General features: G+C 44.9%; 1 protein-coding gene and 1 pseudogene across 1 annotated transcript in view; one reads left to right on the top strand and one right to left on the bottom strand.

Annotated features, from left to right (window-relative positions):
- SLC12A8 (solute carrier family 12 member 8) overlaps positions 1-5,695 on the bottom strand; it is a 145,016-nt gene extending 139,321 nt beyond the window's left edge. The window contains exons 1-4 of the mRNA XM_021706352.1: positions 5,360-5,695; positions 4,024-4,407; positions 1,813-1,995; positions 591-737 (exon numbers count right to left, since the gene is read on the bottom strand). Coding sequence (XP_021562027.1) covers positions 591-737; positions 1,813-1,995; positions 4,024-4,407; positions 5,360-5,695 — 1,050 coding nt within the window. The remainder of the gene's footprint in view (positions 1-590; positions 738-1,812; positions 1,996-4,023; positions 4,408-5,359) is intronic.
- Positions 5,696-8,893: 3,198 nt separating this feature from the next.
- LOC110594474 lies at positions 8,894-9,136 on the top strand (annotated as a pseudogene).
- Positions 9,137-20,861: the final 11,725 nt, after the last annotated feature.

Here is a 20,861-nt window from a genome sequence, read left to right as displayed (position 1 = left end):
TGACAAGTTGCCCAGGCAGGTCTCGAACCCGCGGGCTCAGGCAATCCACTCACCTCGGCCTCCCAAAGTGTTGGGATTACAGGCTGAGCCACCGAGTCCGGCCAGTGTTTAATTCTTGACTGGCTTGCCTTTTGTTCTTAAGTCCCTCTGTGTAAGGAGGCACTCTGTGAGGGGCTGAGAACTCCTGCTCCGTTGTGGAATTGGGAGGGCACAAGGTGAGGTGAAGAATGCCAGGAAAGCAGGAGAGGATCACAAGCCAGAATCAAGATTGGCATCAACCTGGTCTCTCTGATTATCTCAAGTCCCGCCCTCCATGAGCCCTGACTCCTGTGTGCATTTATCTGTAGCTAAATCCACAGTGGGGCTTCCAGCAGACCCCAGAGACCTAGGCTAGCAGGAGGCTCATGTCAAAAGCAAGACCAGCTATCTGAAAAGTAAGACCAGCTATCCACTGTGCTTGCTTCTGTGTCATGTTTTGGGAGCATCTGTGCTTCGGGAATCTGTGCCCTGCACTGTGGAATGGCAGAAGTGACACAACTTTCTCTGTTGGGGGCCCATGAGAGGCCCCAGGCCACGGGTTCAACACTCACCACCAGCCAGCCGGTCCTCAAGAACAGCACGACCCCAAAGATGTTGATCATGCAGGACGTGAACACACCGTCCCAGGTCCCGAACAGCACTGGCTCCCACACGAACAGCTGGATCTTCCACCAGGGCTGGGGCTGGGACAGGGCCCCCTGGAAACAGAGCACACAGAAGTCAGTTGAGTGACCATCAGGAAGGCCAGGGAGGGCAGGGGAAGGGAATGGAAGTGGAACAGGAAAAGGCAGCAGGAGAACTTGGCTTAAAGGTACTCCCACCTGGCCAGGCATGGTGGCTCATGCCTGTAATTCCAGCACTTTGGGAGGCCAGGGCAGGAGGGTCACTTGAGACCAGGAGTTTAAGACTAGCCTGGGCAACATAGCAAGACCCTGTCTCTACAAAAAAAAAAAAAGAAAAAAAGAAAAAATTAGCCAGACATGGTGGTACACGTCTGTAGTCCCAGCTGCTCAGGAAGCTGAGGTGGGAGGATCATTTGAGCCCAGGAGTTCAAGGTTACAGTGAACTATAATCATGTCACTGCACTGTACTCCAACCTGGGCAACACAGTGAGACTCTGACTCAAAAAAAAAAAAAAAACCTAGAACGGTTTCTATTCTCCTGACCAAATGCTGACAAGTGATCTTTAAGTCTCCTTCCCTTCCAATACCCCAGGATTCTAAAGCCACATCTGGCAGCTGTTTGGAATCAGGCTAAGAAGTGGTTAAACAGGTTCCTCGCTCATGTTTCTAATTCGAAAATAACAAAGGTCACCCTTTACTAAAAAGACTAAAACTTGTGGAAATAGTAACATGATCTTAAACAAGACCAGTAGCCCCTGATGCTGTGAATGCTCTTACATACATGTGGTAATTAAGCTAAACTCCGGCATCCACAGAATCTTCAAGACCCTCAAACAACTACAGCAGTGATGAATGCTTCTCAGCTGGGAGGGGGTGAGGGGGAAGAGGCAGGACCCAACTAAGAGTCACGGTGTACAATGAGTCCGGAACTGGTGAACAAATGTTATCTCTAAACACAGTGAGAAGGCAGAAAAATCAAGAGTGCAGGGGTAATCCAAGATCCAGAGTTGCAGGGGCATGGCTCCTGAATGGCTGAGAACATGCATGTGACCTTGACCGAGGACCAAAGGCTGAGGCCAGCTACACTTGCTCAAAAGAAAAGGGGAGGAGGCTGCCAGCTTCTCTTCCTCATCTTGTGTCATACACTCACAAATAAGAAAGAGCCCCGAGAAACAGTCAGGGATCTCAATTGAGCCACGTGGGACAGATGCGCCAGGACTCCTTGGTGTCCCCAGCAGTCCCTGGTTGTTGAGTTCTCAGCCCCAGCTGGAGTTTCTTTTGTCCACGGGTACGACTGTTCTTCATTTTTCACAAACCACCACTGAGGACTCCCCTGTGAGAACAGGACTCGGGGCTCAGAGCAAGGGCTCTGCCAACCTATGCTTGTCCTTGAACCAGTGGTGCCAAGGGACCTGTTTGGTGAATGTAGGATTGTTTTCCAGGATCCTAATCTCGAAATTCAGGACATGGCCCAACTTCCTGTCTCTGCTTTTGTTCAACTCCCTATCAGGGCTCATTACAGGCCAATTATTTCTTAGAAACAGTAATAATAGCAACTATCATCAACAGAAAGAAGAATCGCTTAGAGAGGGCTTGCAGCGTCCACATCAGCTCTTCCTTGGACCCTCACAACAGCCCTGAGAGGCAGGCAGGGTGGAGGCCCTGCTGAGAGCTGAGGAAACAGAGGCTGAGAGAAGATAACTGATTGCCCATGGGCCCACAGTGGGGCTTCCATCCAGCCCTCAGGACTGTAGGCCCTGTACTTCTCCCGCACCACACTCACCTAGAGGAGACTTGCCCTTTTCTCCCCTGGGTGGAAGTCTTTCAGGTTTCCAATGCTAGCATTCTATACGTTGCTTAACTGCAAATACATCTGCCTAGCCGGGCTCGGTGGCTCAGCCTGTAATCCCACGCCTTTGGGAGGCTGAGGTGAGTGGATTGCCTGAGCCCGCGGGTTTGAGACCCGCCTGGGCAGCGAGACCTCACCTCTACAATAAATTAAAAAAAAAATCAGCTGGGTGTGGTAGTGCATGCCTGTAATTCCGGCTACTTGGAAGGCTGAGGCGGCAGGATCACCGGAGCCCAGCAGGCGAGGCTGAGGTGGCCAGGAGTGGCCACTGCACTCCAGTCTGGGTGACAGAGTGAGACTCCAACTCAAAAAAAAAAGAAAAAAAAAAATCTGCCTTACCCATCAATGCCCTCTGTGATTCTAGAAACCTAATATTCCTCTTGTATCCACACCCTCACTTTCTACTTCTGTATATGTGTTTGTCTAATGTGTTTGTTTACCTGCTGGCGTATGGAATGCCTTTCATTTCCTTGATCTCATTGAACAAGTAGTAAGTCAGCCTTTCCAGGTACTTTACATAGCAGTAGAAATCTTAGGAAACCCTTTACCTTGAGAATGAAAATACAGCCGGGCCGGGTGCGGTGGCTCAGCCTGTAATCCCAGCATTTTGGGAGGCCGAGGTGAGTGGATTGCCTGAGCCCCCGGGGTTCAAGACCCGCCTGGGCAGCTTGGCGAGACGTGCACCTATAGTTTCAGCTACTCGGAAGGCTGAGGCAGAAGGATCACTGGAGACCAGCAGGTCGAGGCTGCGGTGGCCAGGAGTGGCTACTGCACTCCAGTCTGGGTGACAGAGTGAGACTCCAACTCAAAAATAAATAAATAGATAAATAAAATACAGCCGGGTGTGGTGGTTCACACCTGTAATCTCAGCACTTTGGGAGGCCAAGGCAAGAGGATTGCCTGAGAACAGGGGTTCGAGACCAGCCTGAGCAACTTGGTGAGACCTCATCTCTACAATAAATAAAAAAATTAGCTGGGTGTAATGGTGTGCGTCTGTAGTTCCAGCTACTTAGGAGGCTGAGGCAGAAGGAGCGCCTGAGCCCAGCAGGTAGAGGCTGCAGAGGCCGTGGGTGTGCCACTGCACTCCAGCCTGGATGACAGAGTGAGACTCCAACTCAAAAGAGAGAGAGAGAGAGAGAGAGAGAATGAAAATACAACTGGTTTGAAAAGGGTTTGGTGAACTGAGTCCTGACAGCTTACGTCAGGGTGTTCAGGGGTGTGTCCAAGTGACAAAAGAGTATAACTAAGTCTTCCCACAGCCTGTTCATCAGAGACTGGGCAGGAAGAATCTGGGTTTGACCCTAAGGGTGCAATCCTGATGTTCTAGAGAAAAAACACTAGCTAGGCCCAATGAGAGAGGGAGAGAGAAGAAAAGGAAGAGGAAGAAACAAAAACGGAAAGGGAAGGAGGATGAGATGGCAAGTCTGGAAATAAAATGCCAAATGGGTCCTAGAGAGACCCCGAGGGATGCTTCCCAGGCTGCCCTGACATGTCACGCTGCCTCCCAGGCACCCACAAAGAAGCACCAGCTTGGATGTCCCCGTGCTCCTCCACAGGTCCCTTGTCTAGCCTCACCACTTGCGTGCTGCCATTCAGCCTTTTGCTCTGCCCAGAGTGAAGCTCTCGGGAGAGGACTGGTTGGTCAAGCAAGCCAGCTGGCTGCCTTGTGTCGTGGCTCTTTGCAGGTGGTAGGAAGCTGCTCCCTGGCCCAGTTCTCACTGGGTCCTGCCCGCTCTCTCTGCGTCTCTTCAGCTCCTGCTCCGACAGGCCGAGGGGCGGTCCGTGTCTGCTCTGTGAGCAGGCATCCAACAGAATGTTCGCTCCCCCCGCCCCGACCCCGTGGGACACACACTTTATAATGGGGATTCTCTGAGTCCTCAGACTCAACTCCTTCCTCTGAAGGAGGGTGAGGAGTCCCCTCTCATCTCAAAGATAAGACGCCCTCCTACAGATTGGAGGATGATTCTCCATGGCTAGGATTCTCTCTTACTGCCTCCACCTAGCCATTTCTGTTGCCTGGAGGAAGAGGAGGGTGGAAGGGCTGTGGTGATTAGTGAATGTTAGGCCAGTTCTGGGCTGTCTTGTTAAAGCCCAGAGAAGGGGTCTGGTCTCAACCGTGGGAAGCTCTCTTCAAAACCTAGATTTGGGCCCCAGTCATCAATTCCAGCATAACAAGAATCCCACTGGCTCATGCCTATGCTCCCAGTGACTAGGAGGACTGAGGCAGGAGGATCACTTGAGGCCAGGACTTCAAGACCAGCCTGGGCAACCTAGTGAGACCCTGTCTCTATACAAAACAATTTTTTTAATTTGCTGAGTGTGGTGGCGCATGCCTCTAATCCCAGCAACTCGGGAGGTTGAGGCAGGAGGGTCATTTGAAGCCAGGAGTTCAAAACCAGCTTGGACAATATAGTAAGACCCTGTCTCTACAAACAAATTTTTAAAAAATTAGCCAGTGGTGCACACCTGTAGTCCCAACAACTTGAGAGGCTGAGGCAGAAGGATTGCTTGAGGCCAGGAGTCTGAGGCTTCAGTAAGTTACAATCTCACCACTGCACTCCAGCCTGAGCAAGAGTGAGGCCTAGTCTTTAAAAAAAAAATCCCACTCAACATTCTTTTATGAAGCTATAACTAACGGGTAGGAGGAAAGAGGTGGCCATGGGATATGTAGAGGGTCTCCCGGGAAACCAATGGAGGCTAAAGAGGACAAAAAAAACACGAGGAGGCAAACCAGTCCCTCAGAAAGCCACCATGGAACAGGCTCAAGGGTAAGGCTCCTCTCTTTCCCTAGGACCCTCAGCCAGGCAAGGGTCAGCCTAACAGGTGATCTCTCCTTTGTGCCGCTCACTGCTGGGGTAAGATGCCAGGCTCTTGTCCCTCTGAGCCCAGGGGTCAGCACCCCGTGCTGGAAAAACCATGACTGCCTGGTGGGTGTTTTCATTTCAGCAGAAGAAATCTTGGTTTTTCCAAGGGAGAAGCCTTTCTTCTGTGAGTAGGGCATCTCTGCCCTAGAGCAGCCATCTGGAAAGTCCGGGCCACTGAGGAGGGGCTGCTCTCCATCCTGCACCCAGTTAGCAGAACCGAGTGAGAGCCAGGCACATTCCGCCAGCAGCAACGATCCAGGCTCGTGCCCAGGAGGGGGACTTCTGCCTGAAACAGCCACTGCCCAGGCCTGCATGAACATACCTAAAACGTGAGATGATACCCTTTCTCCCTTCCGGCAGCTGGAGGAAAAACCACCAAGTGAGAAACTCTGCTTCTGTTCATGCAGGTCTGGGGTGGGCCCAAGCAAGACATGGCCTGTCCCTTTCTCCCAAAGTACCCCTGCAGAAATGGGTTGTACCCAGATCGCACACATGTGAAGCAGCAGCTTGCTTCCTGAATGTTAATTATTTCATCATCAATTAAACATCAGAGAATATGCCCAGACTGCTGCTGAACTGTGATTCAGGGGGCCTTCCCCTGGCTCTGGACAGGCACCGTGGGCTGGACCACAGTGACGGAGAGCTGGGCAGGGGGCCAGCATGGCCATGGGTGCCATGGGCCAGAGCCCACCTGCAGAACCTGCATAAAATGCAGACAGCTACATACCTGCATCACAGGGTTTTGTCATGCTAGGATGAGATGATCATTGTGGAAGCTTTGTGTGAGCGTGAAACACAACAGATGATTTTAAATGTGAGGATTTCTTCAGGGAAGTTGGAAGAAAGCCAAAGAAGAGAAGTCTTGTTGGCTGTCTTTTGTTTTCTCCAGCTAACTCGTTTAAAGTGGAACCCTTACTCTGAAAGCTGCGTCTCTAACTCCTGCCCCGTCCAGGTGTTAGGGGAGCCAGTCCCTTCTGTTTTGTGGTAAGAGTTCCAGAATGGACCTCCAGTGAGAGCTCTGCCATCCAGATTGATGTTGGAAATGGAAACAGCTCTGTGGCAGGGAGCAAGGATCCCGTTGGAGTGGTGGAGGTCTGATTTCCCTGGATTGAGATCTGAGCAGCACCCTCGGTTTGTAATGATGTAGCCATTCCTAGAAATGTGAGGTCTCCGTGGCAGTGTTGGTCTCTTCTGCCACAGAGCCTGTATGGAAGCCAATGTTTAAATCCAGCTGTGTTTGTATGTGCGAACTGTGTTTTCTCCACAGCTGTGTATCCTCCATTCTTGCTCAAGGATGGGACTTTCTGGGCACAGCCTGGTCATACAACAGCACCGCTCCAGGAGCAACAAGATCCTCAGACACCGTGAAAGCATTGAGGCTGATGTGAAAACGCTGCAAGTTCTGCCTCCCAGGACCACACGCAGCTCCTTTCCTAAAAGCAGCCACTTCCACTTCCACCCCCAGGACTCAGGGCCCAGAGACACACATGCTCTGGACACCAGATGCCAGCCCACAAATGACAAAACCCTGCAGCAGCAATGCCTGGTCACCCCTGCCCTTCCCAACCTGTTTGACCAAAGGCCCTTACTGCAGGACTCAGTCTGCTGCTAGAAAGTCTATATGAATTTGACACAAGAAGGAGCAACGTGGACCCTAATGCCCTCCCCCCAGTAACAAGCAAACTACGTAGAAGTCAACTGCAAAAATTTTATTCTCCTGGGTGATTCAGTGTATCAGCCAATGCAATATCCATTTAGGAATTCTTATGTAGTGAGTATACCCCGATCATCTAGTTTAGATTTTTGGAATCACATTAATATCTTACATACTCAAAAGCAAATTAAATAAACAAGGATGAAGGTAAAAGTCAAAATAGAAAACAAATACACAAAAATTAACCTAACTGTAGTTCAAATGAATAACATAACCACACTTAGGGTGAAAAAAGAACTATCAAAAGTTACCAAAGTAATTTTTAAAAAAAATTTTGTAGAGACAAGGTCTCGCTATGTTTCCCAGACTGGTCTTGAACTCCTAAACGTAAGCAGTCCTCTCACCTTGGCTCCCAAAGTACTGGGATTACAGGCATGAGCCACTGAGCCCAGTCTAGAGTTACTTTTGAACACAGCACTTTGACAACATGCTGTCAGTCCAAAGACAAAAATAACTACAAATTAATACTAAGTTCTAGATAGAGGTTTTTTTTTTTTTTTTGGTAAGGGCAATGAGTTACCAACTCTGAATCTGCTTTCTGTGAATTACAGAATTGAGAAAATAACAAAATGTACTGAACAGGAGTCAAGTTTCTCACTGTTGGAGAAGGAATTGCATCCGAGGAAAAAGAAAAGAATAAACCAGGCTCAGTGGCTCAGCCTGTAATCCCGCGCTTTGGGAGGCTGTGAGTGGATTGCCTGAGTCTGTGGGTTCAAGACCTGCCTGGGCAACTTGACGAGACCTCATCTCTACAATAAATCAAAAATAATTAGCTGGGTGTGGTAGTGCGTACCTGTAGTTCCAGCTACTTGGAAGACTGAGGCGGAAGAATTGCCGGGGCCCAGCAGGTTGAGGCTGCGGTGGCCGGGAACGTGCCACTGCACTCCAGTCTGGGTGACAGAGTGAAACTCCAACTCAAAACAAGGAAAAGAAAAGAAAAGAACAGAAGAACGAACCTTGTGGTGATGAACTGGAGTTAGAGCTATCAGCATGAATTTATGGTGCTTAATCTACACAGAGAGATATGGAGATAGATAAATATACATGTCTAGATTTATATTTATATTCCTTCCCTCTGTCCACTTAAAGTGTCTATAAGCAAAGCCATCCCAGCAACAATGAACACACTGCACACCCAGATCTTGGTTTCTAAATATCACTCCTCATTTCAAGGAACCAGGGTTCTTTATGGAGGCTGTTGATTTAAGGCTGGGGCAGAGACAAGTATAAAATGAACCTGGAATATCTTGTATCAGAAAGTAAGGAAATGCTAAGGAAAAAAAAAAAGACAAGGATGTGTCCAAAGGACATAAGCACCAGCTTGAAGGGGCTCTCAACAGCCAAATCTGGCACAATTTGGTCATCAAAATAAATAATAGCAGCCATTCTCTGCCTGCCCAGAGACCCGGACCTGTGAACCTGTTGCAGTCACGAGGGACCAGTGGCAGCGCAGTCGGTTGGCCGGCCACCATTTGGCCTGTGGCGTGGCCTGCAGCGATGATGAGTTTTTTTTTTTTTTTGAGTTGGAGTGTCACTCTGTCGCCCAGACTGGAGTGCAGTGGCTGCTCCCTGCCACCGCAGCCTCGACCTGCTGGGCTCCGGCAATCCTTCCGCCTCAGCCTTCCAAGCAGCTGGAACTACAGGCGTGTGCTACCACACCCGACTAATTTTTTTTTTATTTATTGTAGAGATGAGGTCTCGCTGCCCAGGCGGGTCTCGAACCCGCGGGCTCAGGCAATCCACTCACCTCAGCTTCCCAAAGGCGCGGGATTACAGGCTGAGCCACCGAGCCCAGCTGGCGATGATGCGTTTACCCCTCAACCCTGAAACCTTTCCTCAACGGCCTCACAGGGAAGTCAGTGCTGGTGAAGCTCAAGTAGGGGATGGAGTACATGGGCTACCTGGTGAACACGCAGCTTGCAAATACAGAAGAATACATAGACGAGGTACAGTCTGGACACCTGTGTGAAGTCTTAAGGTGTAACAATGTCCTTATATCAGAGGTGTTGAAGAAGAGGAAGGAGATGGGGAAATGAGGGGATACTAACTTTCGTGGGGTTTTCATATATATTTCTAGACAATAAAGATCTGTTTGTTTTTCAACGTGACTTGTGAACTCTTTGTATGCAGGTATTTATGTACAAAGTGCACGTGTTGAAGCAATTGGAAGATTATTCACAGAACTCATGCTTAGATGCCATCGGGCTTCGCTTAGGTTGGTTTGGGTCTATAAGCCTGATATTCTGCTTCTTTCCTATAAGGGATAATTGTTTATATGCTTTAAACATCCTTACAAAGGTGCATTTCAGATCTTTTCTTATAGTTATATACTGACTGAGGCCTTTTACAAGCGGCTGTTTCTTTTAGTTACTTCTGAGCCACGTTTAACACGTATGAAATGAAACATTTTCTTAGTATTTATTTATATATACTGTCTTACTTGGTAGTCAGGAAACGATAATTCTCTATCCACATAAACTAAGTGCGCATATTATAGCTACAATTGAGACATCGTCTAAAAACTAAAATGACCATGGAGATAGGACACAACAGAAATTGTGGACTGGTGTGGAGGCTGAAGGCATATATATGGTTTGTTCACTTAAGAGAATAAAATTGTCTAAACAGAACTTAATGTGAAGTAAACATCAGTCTCACAGTTGCATTTGGAGACCTTAAAAATAAATAAATAAGTAAATATATAAATAATAGCAACAGAATAATTATGAATAGAATAAGAATTTAAATCCATGTAGATATAAAGAAATGAATAAATTAAAATCTGAGCAAGAAGAGAAAGTCCTTCCTTACAACGGAAAAGCAACTAATATCTGTGGAAGAAATTATGGTGTTAGAAACTCAACATTTTTCAGCCATCCCAGTAATAACCAATTCTGCCAAGAATCATCAATGGATGCCAAAGCTAGTAGATGAAAGATTAATGAGGAACAGAATATTTCCACAGTACCTAGGTATCCACAACAAATCGTTAATTACAAAAGGAAATTAGCAACTTTAGAGTGGGTTAACCTGATAGACGCTGACTTAATAAGTAACCAAAGTTAATACCACCAATAATGGGACAAATGGAAACCGTGTGCCTCCTAATATGTCTTAAGAAGAGCACAGCATCACTTCTATGGTATTTCTGCCAAAACCACAAGCCCTAACCTGAAACTAATCAGGAGGGATCACATCCCAAACTGAGGGACATTTCTACACAATAACTGGCCTGTGTTCTTAAAAAAAAGAAAAAAAAAAGTCAAGGTCATGAAAGAGAAAGGAAAGGAGAAACGGCTCCAGATTTAAAGGAATATAACATCTTAATGTACCCTATGGTCCTGAATTGGATCCTGGATGCACAGTGGGGGGACCTATAGGATATTAGTGGGATTACTGGTAAGAGTTTAATGTGGAACTGTGGATGAGATAATAGAATTTTTCAATGTTAAATTTCCTAATCTCGATAAATATACTGTGATTAAGTAAAAGAAAATTCTTAGGTTGGATACGGTGGCTCACAACTGTTGTCCCAGCTCTTTAGGAGGACGAGGCAGGATTGCTTGAGTCTAGGAGTTTGAGACCAGCCTAGGCAATATAGCAAGACCTACTCTCTATAAAAAGAAAAAATAATCAAAAAATTGGTGGCAGGTACCTATAGTCCCAGCTACTCGGGAGGCTGAGGTAGAAGGATCACCTGAGCTCAGAAGGTTGAGGCTGCAGTAAGCCATGATTGTGGCATTACATTCCAGCCTGGGCTACAGAGTGAGACTCCACGAAAAGAAAAAGAAGAAAGAAAGAAAGAGAGCTCTTGTTCTTGTTCTTAGAAAATAGACATAGAAGAATTTATGGATAAAGTGACATGATACCTGCAAATTATCTTTAAATGTTTTAGGGGAAAATGCATATATCTATCTATCTATCTATCTATCTATCTATCTATCTATCTATCTATAGAGAGAAACAATCTAATGATAAAGCAAAAAGGCAAACGTTAACAAATGGTACATTTGAGCCAAGAGTATGAGGCGGAACCCCCCCAAAAAACAGAATTTTTTTTTTTTTTGAATGGTGGACCCTTTGTAGTACAGGCTTTCACCACTTGGTAAGTATTCTAGGAGCCCATGATATCAGTGTACTTGCTAGTGTTGTTGTGAAAGGCTGCATTTGGCTTCAGTGAATTTTTTTTTGTAGATTCTTTCAGCACGTTTGCTCATTTCATGATGGGTGTTTATGAGCACACCTGCCCACACTGCACTGAGAGTTCAGCAAATTTTGACCAAACATGGCATGACCCCGTGCCCCATCCTCCCTATTCACCTGAACTTGCCCTGAGCAACTTGTTTTTGTCTCCCTGGATGAAAAAAGTCCTCAAAGGGAAATGTTTCGCTGGTGTGGAAGAGGTGAAACAAAAAACAGCAAAAGCACTAAAAGGCATCAAAGTTGATGAGTTCAAGAACTATTTTGAGCAGTGCAAAAAGCATCTCAACAGGTATATAACATCAAACAGAGAGTACTTTGAAGATGACTGAAGTGTAACATGTAAGAATAAATACACGATTTTTTATGAATAAATTTTGGGGTTTTTTTTAGTCCCCCCTCATATATGGTGTTTCTTTACTGTTGCAACTTTCCTATAAGTGAGAAAATGTATCAAAATAAAGCTTAAGCCAGGTGGGGTGGATCACGTCTGTAATCCCAGCACTTTGGGAAGCGGAGGCAAGAGGACTGCGTGAGCCCATGACTACGAGACCAGCCTGGGCAACTTGGCAAGACCGCGTCTCTACAATAAATCAAAAAATTAACTGGGTGTGGTGGCGCATGCCTGTAATTCCAGCACTTTGGGAGCCCGAGGCGAGAGGACTGCCTGAGCTCACCGGTTTAAGACCAGCCTGGGCAACATGGTGAGACCTTGTCTCTACAATAAATTTAAAAATTAGCCAGGCGTGGTAGCGCGTGCCTGTAGTTCCGGCTACTTGGAAGGCTGAGGCAGAAGGATCGCCTGAGTCCAGCAGGAAGAGGCTGCAGTGGCCAGGAGTGTGCCACTGCACTCCAGCCTGGGCAACAGAGTGAGACTCCAACTCAAAAAAATAAATAAATAAACCAGTCACACAACATTATGGATGTATTTAATACCATCAAACAATATATTTAAAACAATTAAGATGGTAAACTTTGTAATATGCATTTTATCACGATAAAATATTGGATAAATAAACAAATGATAACCTCAATAAAGGCTATTTTATAAAAGAAACTCAGACACTTATTTTTTTTTTTTTTGAGTTGGAGTCTCACTCTGTCACCCAGACTGGAGTGCAGTGGCCGCTTCTGGCCACCACAGCCTCGACCTGCTGGGCTCTGGCGATCCTTCCACCTCAGCCTTCCAAGTAGCTGGAATTACAGGCGCGCGCTACCACGCCCAGCTAATTTTTTGATTTTATTGTAGAGATGAGGTCTCACCAAGTTGCCCAGGTGAGTCTCGAACCCATGGCTCAGACAATTCACTCATCTCGGCCTCCCAAGGCGCAGGATTACAGGCTGAGCCACCGAGCCTGGCAGCACTTATCTTTTAAAAATAGTTTATTCGCCCTTGTTCCCCTAGTTGCCCAACATAAGTACTTACTAAATGTGAATGAATGAATGAATAAATGAACGAATTTTCCTTAGTAAGCAATATTGGGTACCTCTTTTCTTTTTTGAGTTGGAGTCTCACTCTGTCGCCCAGACTGGAGTGCAGTGGCCGCTCCCGGCCACCGCAGCCTCGACCTGCTGGGCTCCGGCGATCCTTCTGCCTCAGCCTTCTGAGTAGCTGGAAGTACAAGCGTGCGCTAGCACGCCCAGCTAATTTTTTTTTTAATTGTAGACACGAGGTCTCACCAAGTTGCCCAGGCTGGTCTCGAACACCGGGGCTCAGGAAATCCACTCATCTCAGCCTCCCAAGGTGGTGGGATTACAGGCTGAGCCAAGGGGTCTGGCTGGGTACCGCTTTTAAGAGCACAGAGTTAGCCCTTTCTTACCTGCTAAATTGCCATGGAAATGACAGAAAAGATGTGTTGTTCTTTTAAGTAGGGAAACTATAATGATAACTAGAAGAGGAAAAACAAGTGCCCCCAGCAGATCCAACATTTGGAGGAATTTCTGCAGATGGTCTGGAAGGCAGAGAAAAAGCAAAGGATGAGGAACACAGGGCAGTTGAGACAAGATCCTTCTCCCAAGCTCCACGTTTAGAACCAGCTCCTCCTAGAAGCAGCCATGGGCTGCGGGCAGCCACTGGGCAGACACCACCTTGAAGGTTTTATCACATCTCTGTAAGTAATATGTGAGATGCTGATAGCATAAAAGATGCGGGGATGAAAGATGGAGAAGGAAGGATCACCCGAGCTCAGCAGGTCGACGCTGGGCGTGAGCGTGCCGCTGCACTCCAGCCTGGGCAACCGAGTGAGACTCCGACTCAAAAAAAAAGATGTGGGAATAGTAAACGGGCTGACATAATTGCCAAGTTCTCACGTTTTACATGAACGGGTACAACATTAATTCTACACAAACTATGAAAAGTTTACAACATATATTTACCCCTAGAGAATACATTCTCAAACATTTTGGTCTCAGGACCCCTTTCCATTCTTAAAAATTATTGAGGATCCTAAAAAGCTTGTTTATGTGGGTGATACTTATCAATATTTATCACATTAGAAACTTAAAAGGAGTATTTTAGGTATTAATTCATTTAAAAATAATGGCCGAGCCGGGCTTGGTGGCTCAGCCTGTAATCTCGCGCCTTTGGGAGGCTGAGGTGAGTGGAATGCCTGAGCCCGCGGGTTCGAGACCCACCTGGGCAGCAAGACCTCATCTCTACAATAAATCAAAAAATCAGCCGGGCATGGTAGCGCATGCCTGTAATTCCGGCTACTGGGAAGGCTGAGGTGGAAGGATCACTGGAGCCCAGCAGGTCGAGGCTGCGGTGACCGGGAGCGGCCACTGCACTCCAGTCTGGGCGACAGAGTGAGACTCCAACTCAAAAAAATAAAAATAACGGCCGGGCTTGGTGGCTGGGCCTCCAATCCCAGCACTTTGGGAGGCAGAGGCAAGCGGATTGCCTGAGCAAGTGGGTCAAGACCCACCTGGGCAACTTGGTGAGACCTCATCTCCACAATAAATAAAAAATCAGCCGGGCGTGGTAGCGCGCCCCTGTAGTTCTGGCTACTTGGAAGGCTGAGGTGGAAAGATCGCCAGAGCCCAGGAGGTGGACGCTGGGGTGGCCATCAGCTTGCCACTACACTTCAGCCTGGGTGACGGAGTGGGACTCCAACTCAAAAACAAACAAACAAATAAAATAAATACATTTCTTGTTAAAATAAATGAAATGTTTTCCTTAAAAAGTAATTATTTTCCAAAACGAAAAACATTTTACACATTTTGCAAATCTTTTTAATGTCCAGCCTGATAGGAGACAGTTGGATTTTCATATTTACCTCTGCCTTCAAACTGCTACAAAATGTTTTTTTGGAAGCACATGAAAAAAATCTTCCCTCCCACAGTTCTGTAATTAGAAAAGGAAAAAAGTAATTTACTATTACTGATCCATGTATGGAAAAGATTGCTGTCACCCAAAAGATAAGAGAATCACAAAGAAGGGTGACATAGGATATAAAAATCAGCAGTAGCTGCATACGAACCAGAATTAAAGGAAACATGATAATAAATGCCTATTGCCGAGAAGATTCTCCTTCACGCACGAAAGGCTTCTTGACTCCAGATTGTGTTTTCTTCTCCATGAGTCCAATAATATCACTTGGTTATTCAGCTACATACACACACACACAATCTTACTATTATAATTGCTTCTTTTGGTTTTAGATGTTTACAACCAGCTATAATAAACATGATAATGTTTGTAGTGGCTCATGCCTATAATCCCAGTACTTTGGAAGTCCAAGGTGGGAGGATTACTTGAGCCCAGGAGTTTGAAACTAGCCTGAGCAACATAACGAGACCTTGTCCCTACAAAAAAATATTTAAAAATTAGCTGGGCATGCAGTCCCAGCTACTCAGGAGGCTGAGTGGGAGAGGATCGCCTGAGTCCAGAGGTTAGAAGCTGCAGTGAGCTGTGACCATGCCACTGTACTTCAACCGAGCCAACAGAGTGAGATTCCAACAAAAAAAAAAAAAAGGAAAAAAATGAAATGAGAGAAATGAAGAGTATGTGTGCCAATGTCCTATTTTTCTTTTTCTTTTTTTTGAATTGGAGTCTCACTCTGTCACCCAGATTGGAGTGCAGTGGCCGGAAGCAGCCTCGACCTGCTGGGCTCTGGCGATCCTTCTGCCTCAGCCTTCCAAGTAGCTGGAACTATAGGCATGCACTACCGTGCCCGGCTAATTTTTTGATTTATTGTGGAGATGAGGTCTTGCCAAGTTGCCCAGGCGGGTCTCAAACCCGCGGGCTTAGGCAATCCACTCATCTCAGCCTCCCAAGGCGCGGGATTACAGGCTGAGCCACCAAGCCCGGCTCTATTTTTCAAATATCAGGAAACAATAAGCAAATTGATAATAAATTGACAACTTAAGAAAGTGAGAAATATGTATATTATTTAAAGTTATAATGATAACTATTAGAGGAAACAAAACCTGAAAACATTAGCAGTGACTGCCTATGGGGAATGGGGGTGAAGAGGGAAAGAAAGCTTTTCATTTTATAACATTTTTGTATTGTTTGAATCATTTTTACTGCATACATGTAGTAGTTCAATGACAAAAATACCAACTTATTTTTTATTTAAAGAAAAAATTACCACATTATCAGAAATATTTTAAAAATGGAATGGGTTTTTGGGTAGACCTAGAGTTAGGAATTCTGTTTATAGCTGTATGTCATTTTATTCAGTGCATGAATTCACCAAAAGATTCCTGTGATTTGAATCACATTTTTAAATGTATTTAGCAAATGGAATACTTAAAGATGGCGAATCCTTTTGTAAAATAAACGCCTGCCTCAAAATGTGTGCATCTTTTTAAAAAAAATTATAATTTGCTTTTGCTTTGTGTTGTTCTTTACTAATAACTACCTAAAATTAAAAAAGAAAAGTCACTTGGAATGAGTCATGGCTTTCTGTTTTCTTTTAGAGTAAATTCTGTGAACACTGGGATTCATGTTAGGGCGGGAACTATTTTTGGTTTAGTGAGGGTTGCTAGGCCACCATGGCGTCAGGTTAATCAGTAAGCACCGAAAGCATGTAACCAAGGACAGTGACCCTGGATGTGATTTACAAGCTATCCGCAGGTTAGGAAAAGAACATCATGGGATTTTTACACAGATGAGTGGCTTTCACCACACCATCTTTTTATCTTCCTTTCTGTCTGTTCGTGTGGAGAAGAAAACATTCACACACCAAAACAAAACCAACAAAGGAAATGCAAATAGGGCCTTTCTCCTGAGAAATGGCAGTGCTGAAGCATCCTTCTATTAGAAATGAATCAAAGCCTAAACAGGGGCTACCTCCAAAGTCTTCTCATGTTAAGCTATTGTAAAGCATACTGCCATCACAAGAACCATGTCTTTTGATTAAGGCATTAAAACTCAGGATGAAAAAAACAATTTTAAAAATTAGATTAAATTATATTTGATAATTATTGAAGAGCAAAAAGAGATATTGAATTGAATTATACTGAAGTGTGTGCATTTCTGTAAATCTTACTATAACTAATTGGTATTGTTCTCTAGATATAGAGCTATCTAGTGTTTATACTATTATCTTGAATGGATATATTTTAGTCAAAGAAAGTTCAAAACAAATGGAAAAGTAAGGTAAAACTCAGTTGTCTCCCCTATAGGAAGCCAGGGTATTCAATTTGGCTAGACCAGAGTATAAGACCACCCAGTGGCACCTTACTCAAATTACAAGAATAATACTCCAGAATCACTGACATAGCATCTAGGACTCTCCTTGCAAATCCCAAACTGTTAAACGACAGCAAAGACACCATTTTTTCTGTATCTGGCCATGGATAAAATACAGAGGGTGCCAAAAAAGTATATATACATTTTGAGAAAGGAAAAGCTGTATCAAAATGATAATACTCAATAAGATGAATACAAGTCATATTTGACTTCTGCAATTACAAGAGGTACTTGAAGTGGTTACCATCAGTATCCAGATTCTTCTCATTACTGCAAACATCTCTTAACATCTCTTAAAATGTATATACATTTTTGCTGGGCTTGGTGGCTCAGCATGTAATCCCGCCTTTGGGAGGCTGAGGTGAGTGGATTGCCTGAGCCCGCGGGTTCAAGACCCACCTGGGCAGCGAGACCTCATCTCTACAATAAATCAAAAAATCAGCTGGGCATGGTAGCGCGTGCCTGTAATTCCGGCTACTTGGAAGGCTGAGGCGGAAGGATCACCCAAGCCCAGCAGGTCGAAGCTGCAGTGGCCAGGAGCGGCCATTGCACTCCAGTCTGGGTGACAGAGTGAGACTCTAACTTAAAAAAAAAAAAAAATGTATATACATTTTTTGGGCATCTCTGGTATATCCTATGGCAGTACGAAGTTTTGAGGTTACTTAGTCCATGTATTCATAGCTAGGCTGAATATATTAATCATGTTTCTTTACTTCTACAGCAACTTAAAAATCTTGCTGGTCAAGGCAGTGAAAGACCTCTACAATAAAAACTACAAAACACGGATGAAAGAAATTGAAGAGGACACAAACAAATGGAAAGCCATCCCATGCTCATGGATCAGAGGAATTAATATTGTTAAAATAACCATTTTACCCAAATCAATCTACAGATTCAGTGCAATCCCTATCAAAACACCAATGACATTCTTCATAGAAATAGAAAAAAAAAAATCCTAAAATTCATGAGGAACCACAAAAGACCCTAAATAGCCAAAGCAATCCTGAGCAGAAAGAACAAAGCTAGAGGCACCACACTATCTAAACTTCAAAATATACTGTAAAACTACGGTAACCCAAACAGGGTGCTAGTTTGTTTTGCACTGCAATAAAGGAATACCTGAGACTGGGTAATTTATAAAGGAAAGAGGTTTATTTGGCTCATGGTTGTGCATGGCACCAGCATCTGCTTGGCTTCTGGTGAGGCCTGGAAGCTTTTACTAGTGGTGGAAGCCAAGGGGAGCCAGCATGTCACATGGCAAGGGTGGGAGCAGGAGAGAGAAGGGGAAGCCAGGTTCTTTTTTTTGAGTTGGAGTCTCACGCTGTCGTCCAGACTGGAGTGCAGTGGCCGCTCCCGGCCACCGCAGCCTCGACCTGCTGGGCTCCGGCGATCCTTCCGCCTCAGCCTTCCGAGTAGCCGGAATTACAGGCATGAGCTACCATGCCCGGCTGATTTTTTTTTGATTTATTGTAGAGATGAGGTCTTGCTGCCCAGGCGGGTCTCGAACCCGCGGGCTCAGGCAATCCACTCACCTCAGCCTCCCAAGGCACGGGATTACAGGCTGAGCCACCGAGCCCGGCCTTGAAGCCAGATTCTTTCAAACAACCAGCTCTCCTATGAATTAACAGAGTAAGAACTCACTTATTACCGTGAGAACAGCGCTGAGCCATTCATGAGGGATCCCTTAGGACCCAAACACCTCCCTCTAGGCCCCCACTTCCAGTGTTGGTGAACACATTTCAATGTGAGATGAGGGGGGTCAGATATCCAAACTATATCAACAGATATTGATATAAAAACAGACATAAACACCAATGGAACAGAATAGAGAACCCAGAAGTAAAACTATGTATTTACAAACGGATTTTTGACAAAGGCTCCAAGAATATACACTGGGGTGCTAGGTGTAGTGGCTCAAGCCTGTAATTCTAGCACTTTGGGAGGCCAAAGTAAGAGGACTGCCTGATCCCGTGGGTTCGAGACCAGGTTGGGCAACATGGTGAGACCACGTCTCTACAATAAATCAAAAAATTAGCCAGGCATGGTAGTACGTGCTTGTAGTTCCAGCTACTTGGAAGGCTGAGGTGGAAGAATCGCCGGAACCCAGCAGGTCGACACTGGAGTGGCCGTGAGTGTGCCACTGCACTCCAGCCTGGGTAACAGAGTGAGACGCCAACTCAAAAAAAAAAAAAAAAATTGGGAAAATAACGTCCTCTTCAATAAATGATGCTGGGAAAAAACTGGATATACATATGCATAAGTGTAGAAGAAACTAGATTCCCATCTCTCACCATATATAAAAATCAACTCAGTATGAATTAAAGACTTAAATGTAAGACCCGAAACTATAAAACTATTAAAAGAAACTAAAAGGGAAATGCTTCAGAACACTGATCTGGAAAATGATTTTAGGGCTAAGACTTTAAAAGCACAGGCAACAAAAACAAAAATAGGTAAGTGGGGCTATATTAAACTAAAAGGTTTCCGTACAGCAAAGAAAACAATCAATAGAGTGAAGGATAATGTGTATCATGGGAGAAAATCTTTGTAAACTATTCATCCAACAGGAATAATATCTATAATATACAAGACACACAAACAAATCAACAGCAAAACAAACAAATAATCCCATTAAAATGTAGGCAAAGGATCTGAATAGACATTTCTCAATAGAAGACATACAAATGGCCAATAGGTATATGAAAAAATGCTCCACATCACTAATCATCAGGGAAATGCAAATCAAAACCACAATGAGATACCATTTCACCCCAGTTAGAATGACTATTGTCAAAAAGATTTTTTTAAATAACAGATGCTAGCCGGGCTCAGTGACTCAGCCTGTAATCCTGCGGTTTGGGAGGCTGAGAGGAGTGAATTGCCTAAACCTGCAGGTTTGAGACCCATCTGGGCAACCTGGCGAGACCTCACCTCTACAATAAATAAAAAAAATTAGCCAGGCGTGGTAGCGCGTGCCTGTGGTTTCAGCTACTTGGAAGGCTGAGGCGGAAGGATCGCCGGAGCCCAGCAGGTCGAGGCTGTGGTGGCTGGGAGCGGCCACCGCACTCCAGTCTGGGCAACATTGTGAGACTCCAACTCAAAATAAAATAAAATAAAATAACAGATGCTGGTGAGGACATGGAGAAAAGTAAACTCTTATACACAGTTGGTGGGAATGTAAATTAGCACAGCCATCACTAATTACAGAAAATAGTATGAAGGTTTCTCAAAAAACTAAAAATAGAATTACCACACCATCCAGCAATCCTACTACTGGGTATTTATTCAAAGGAAAGGAAATCAGTGTATCCAAAGGATATCTTGCATCCCCATGTTTACTGCAGCACTATTAACAATAGCCAACATAGAGAATCAATCTACGTCTCCATCAATGGATAAGTGGATAAAGAAAATGTGGTGTTTATGTACAATGGATTACTATTCGGCTATTAAAAAAAAAAAAGAAATTCTGTCATTTGCAGCAACATGGATGAGCTGGAGGTCATTATGTTAAAATAAGCCAGGAACAGAAAAATAAATATCACATGTCCTCACATATATGTGGGAGCTAAAAAAGTTAATCTCAGGGAGGTAGAGAGTAGAACAACAGTTACCAAAGTCTGGGCAGGACGAAGGAGGGGAGAGAGAGAAGTTGGTTCATGTTATAAACATAAAGTTAGATTGAAGGAATAAGTTTAGTGTTCAATAGCACAGTAGGGTAACTATAACTAACAATAATTTATAGTACATTTCAAAATAGCCGGAAGAGATTTGAAGTGTTCCCAACACAAAGAAATGACAAATGTTCAAGGTGATGAATATCTTTTCTTTTTTTTTTTTCTGAGTTGGAGTCTCACTCTGTCGCCCAGACTGG

Source organism: Carlito syrichta, unplaced genomic scaffold (assembly GCF_000164805.1).
Source record: "Carlito syrichta isolate Samal-C Ts95f unplaced genomic scaffold, Tarsius_syrichta-2.0.1 Scaffold315477, whole genome shotgun sequence".
NCBI lineage: Eukaryota > Metazoa > Chordata > Mammalia > Primates > Tarsiidae > Carlito > Carlito syrichta.
This window is presented reverse-complemented; position numbering and strand designations above follow the sequence as displayed.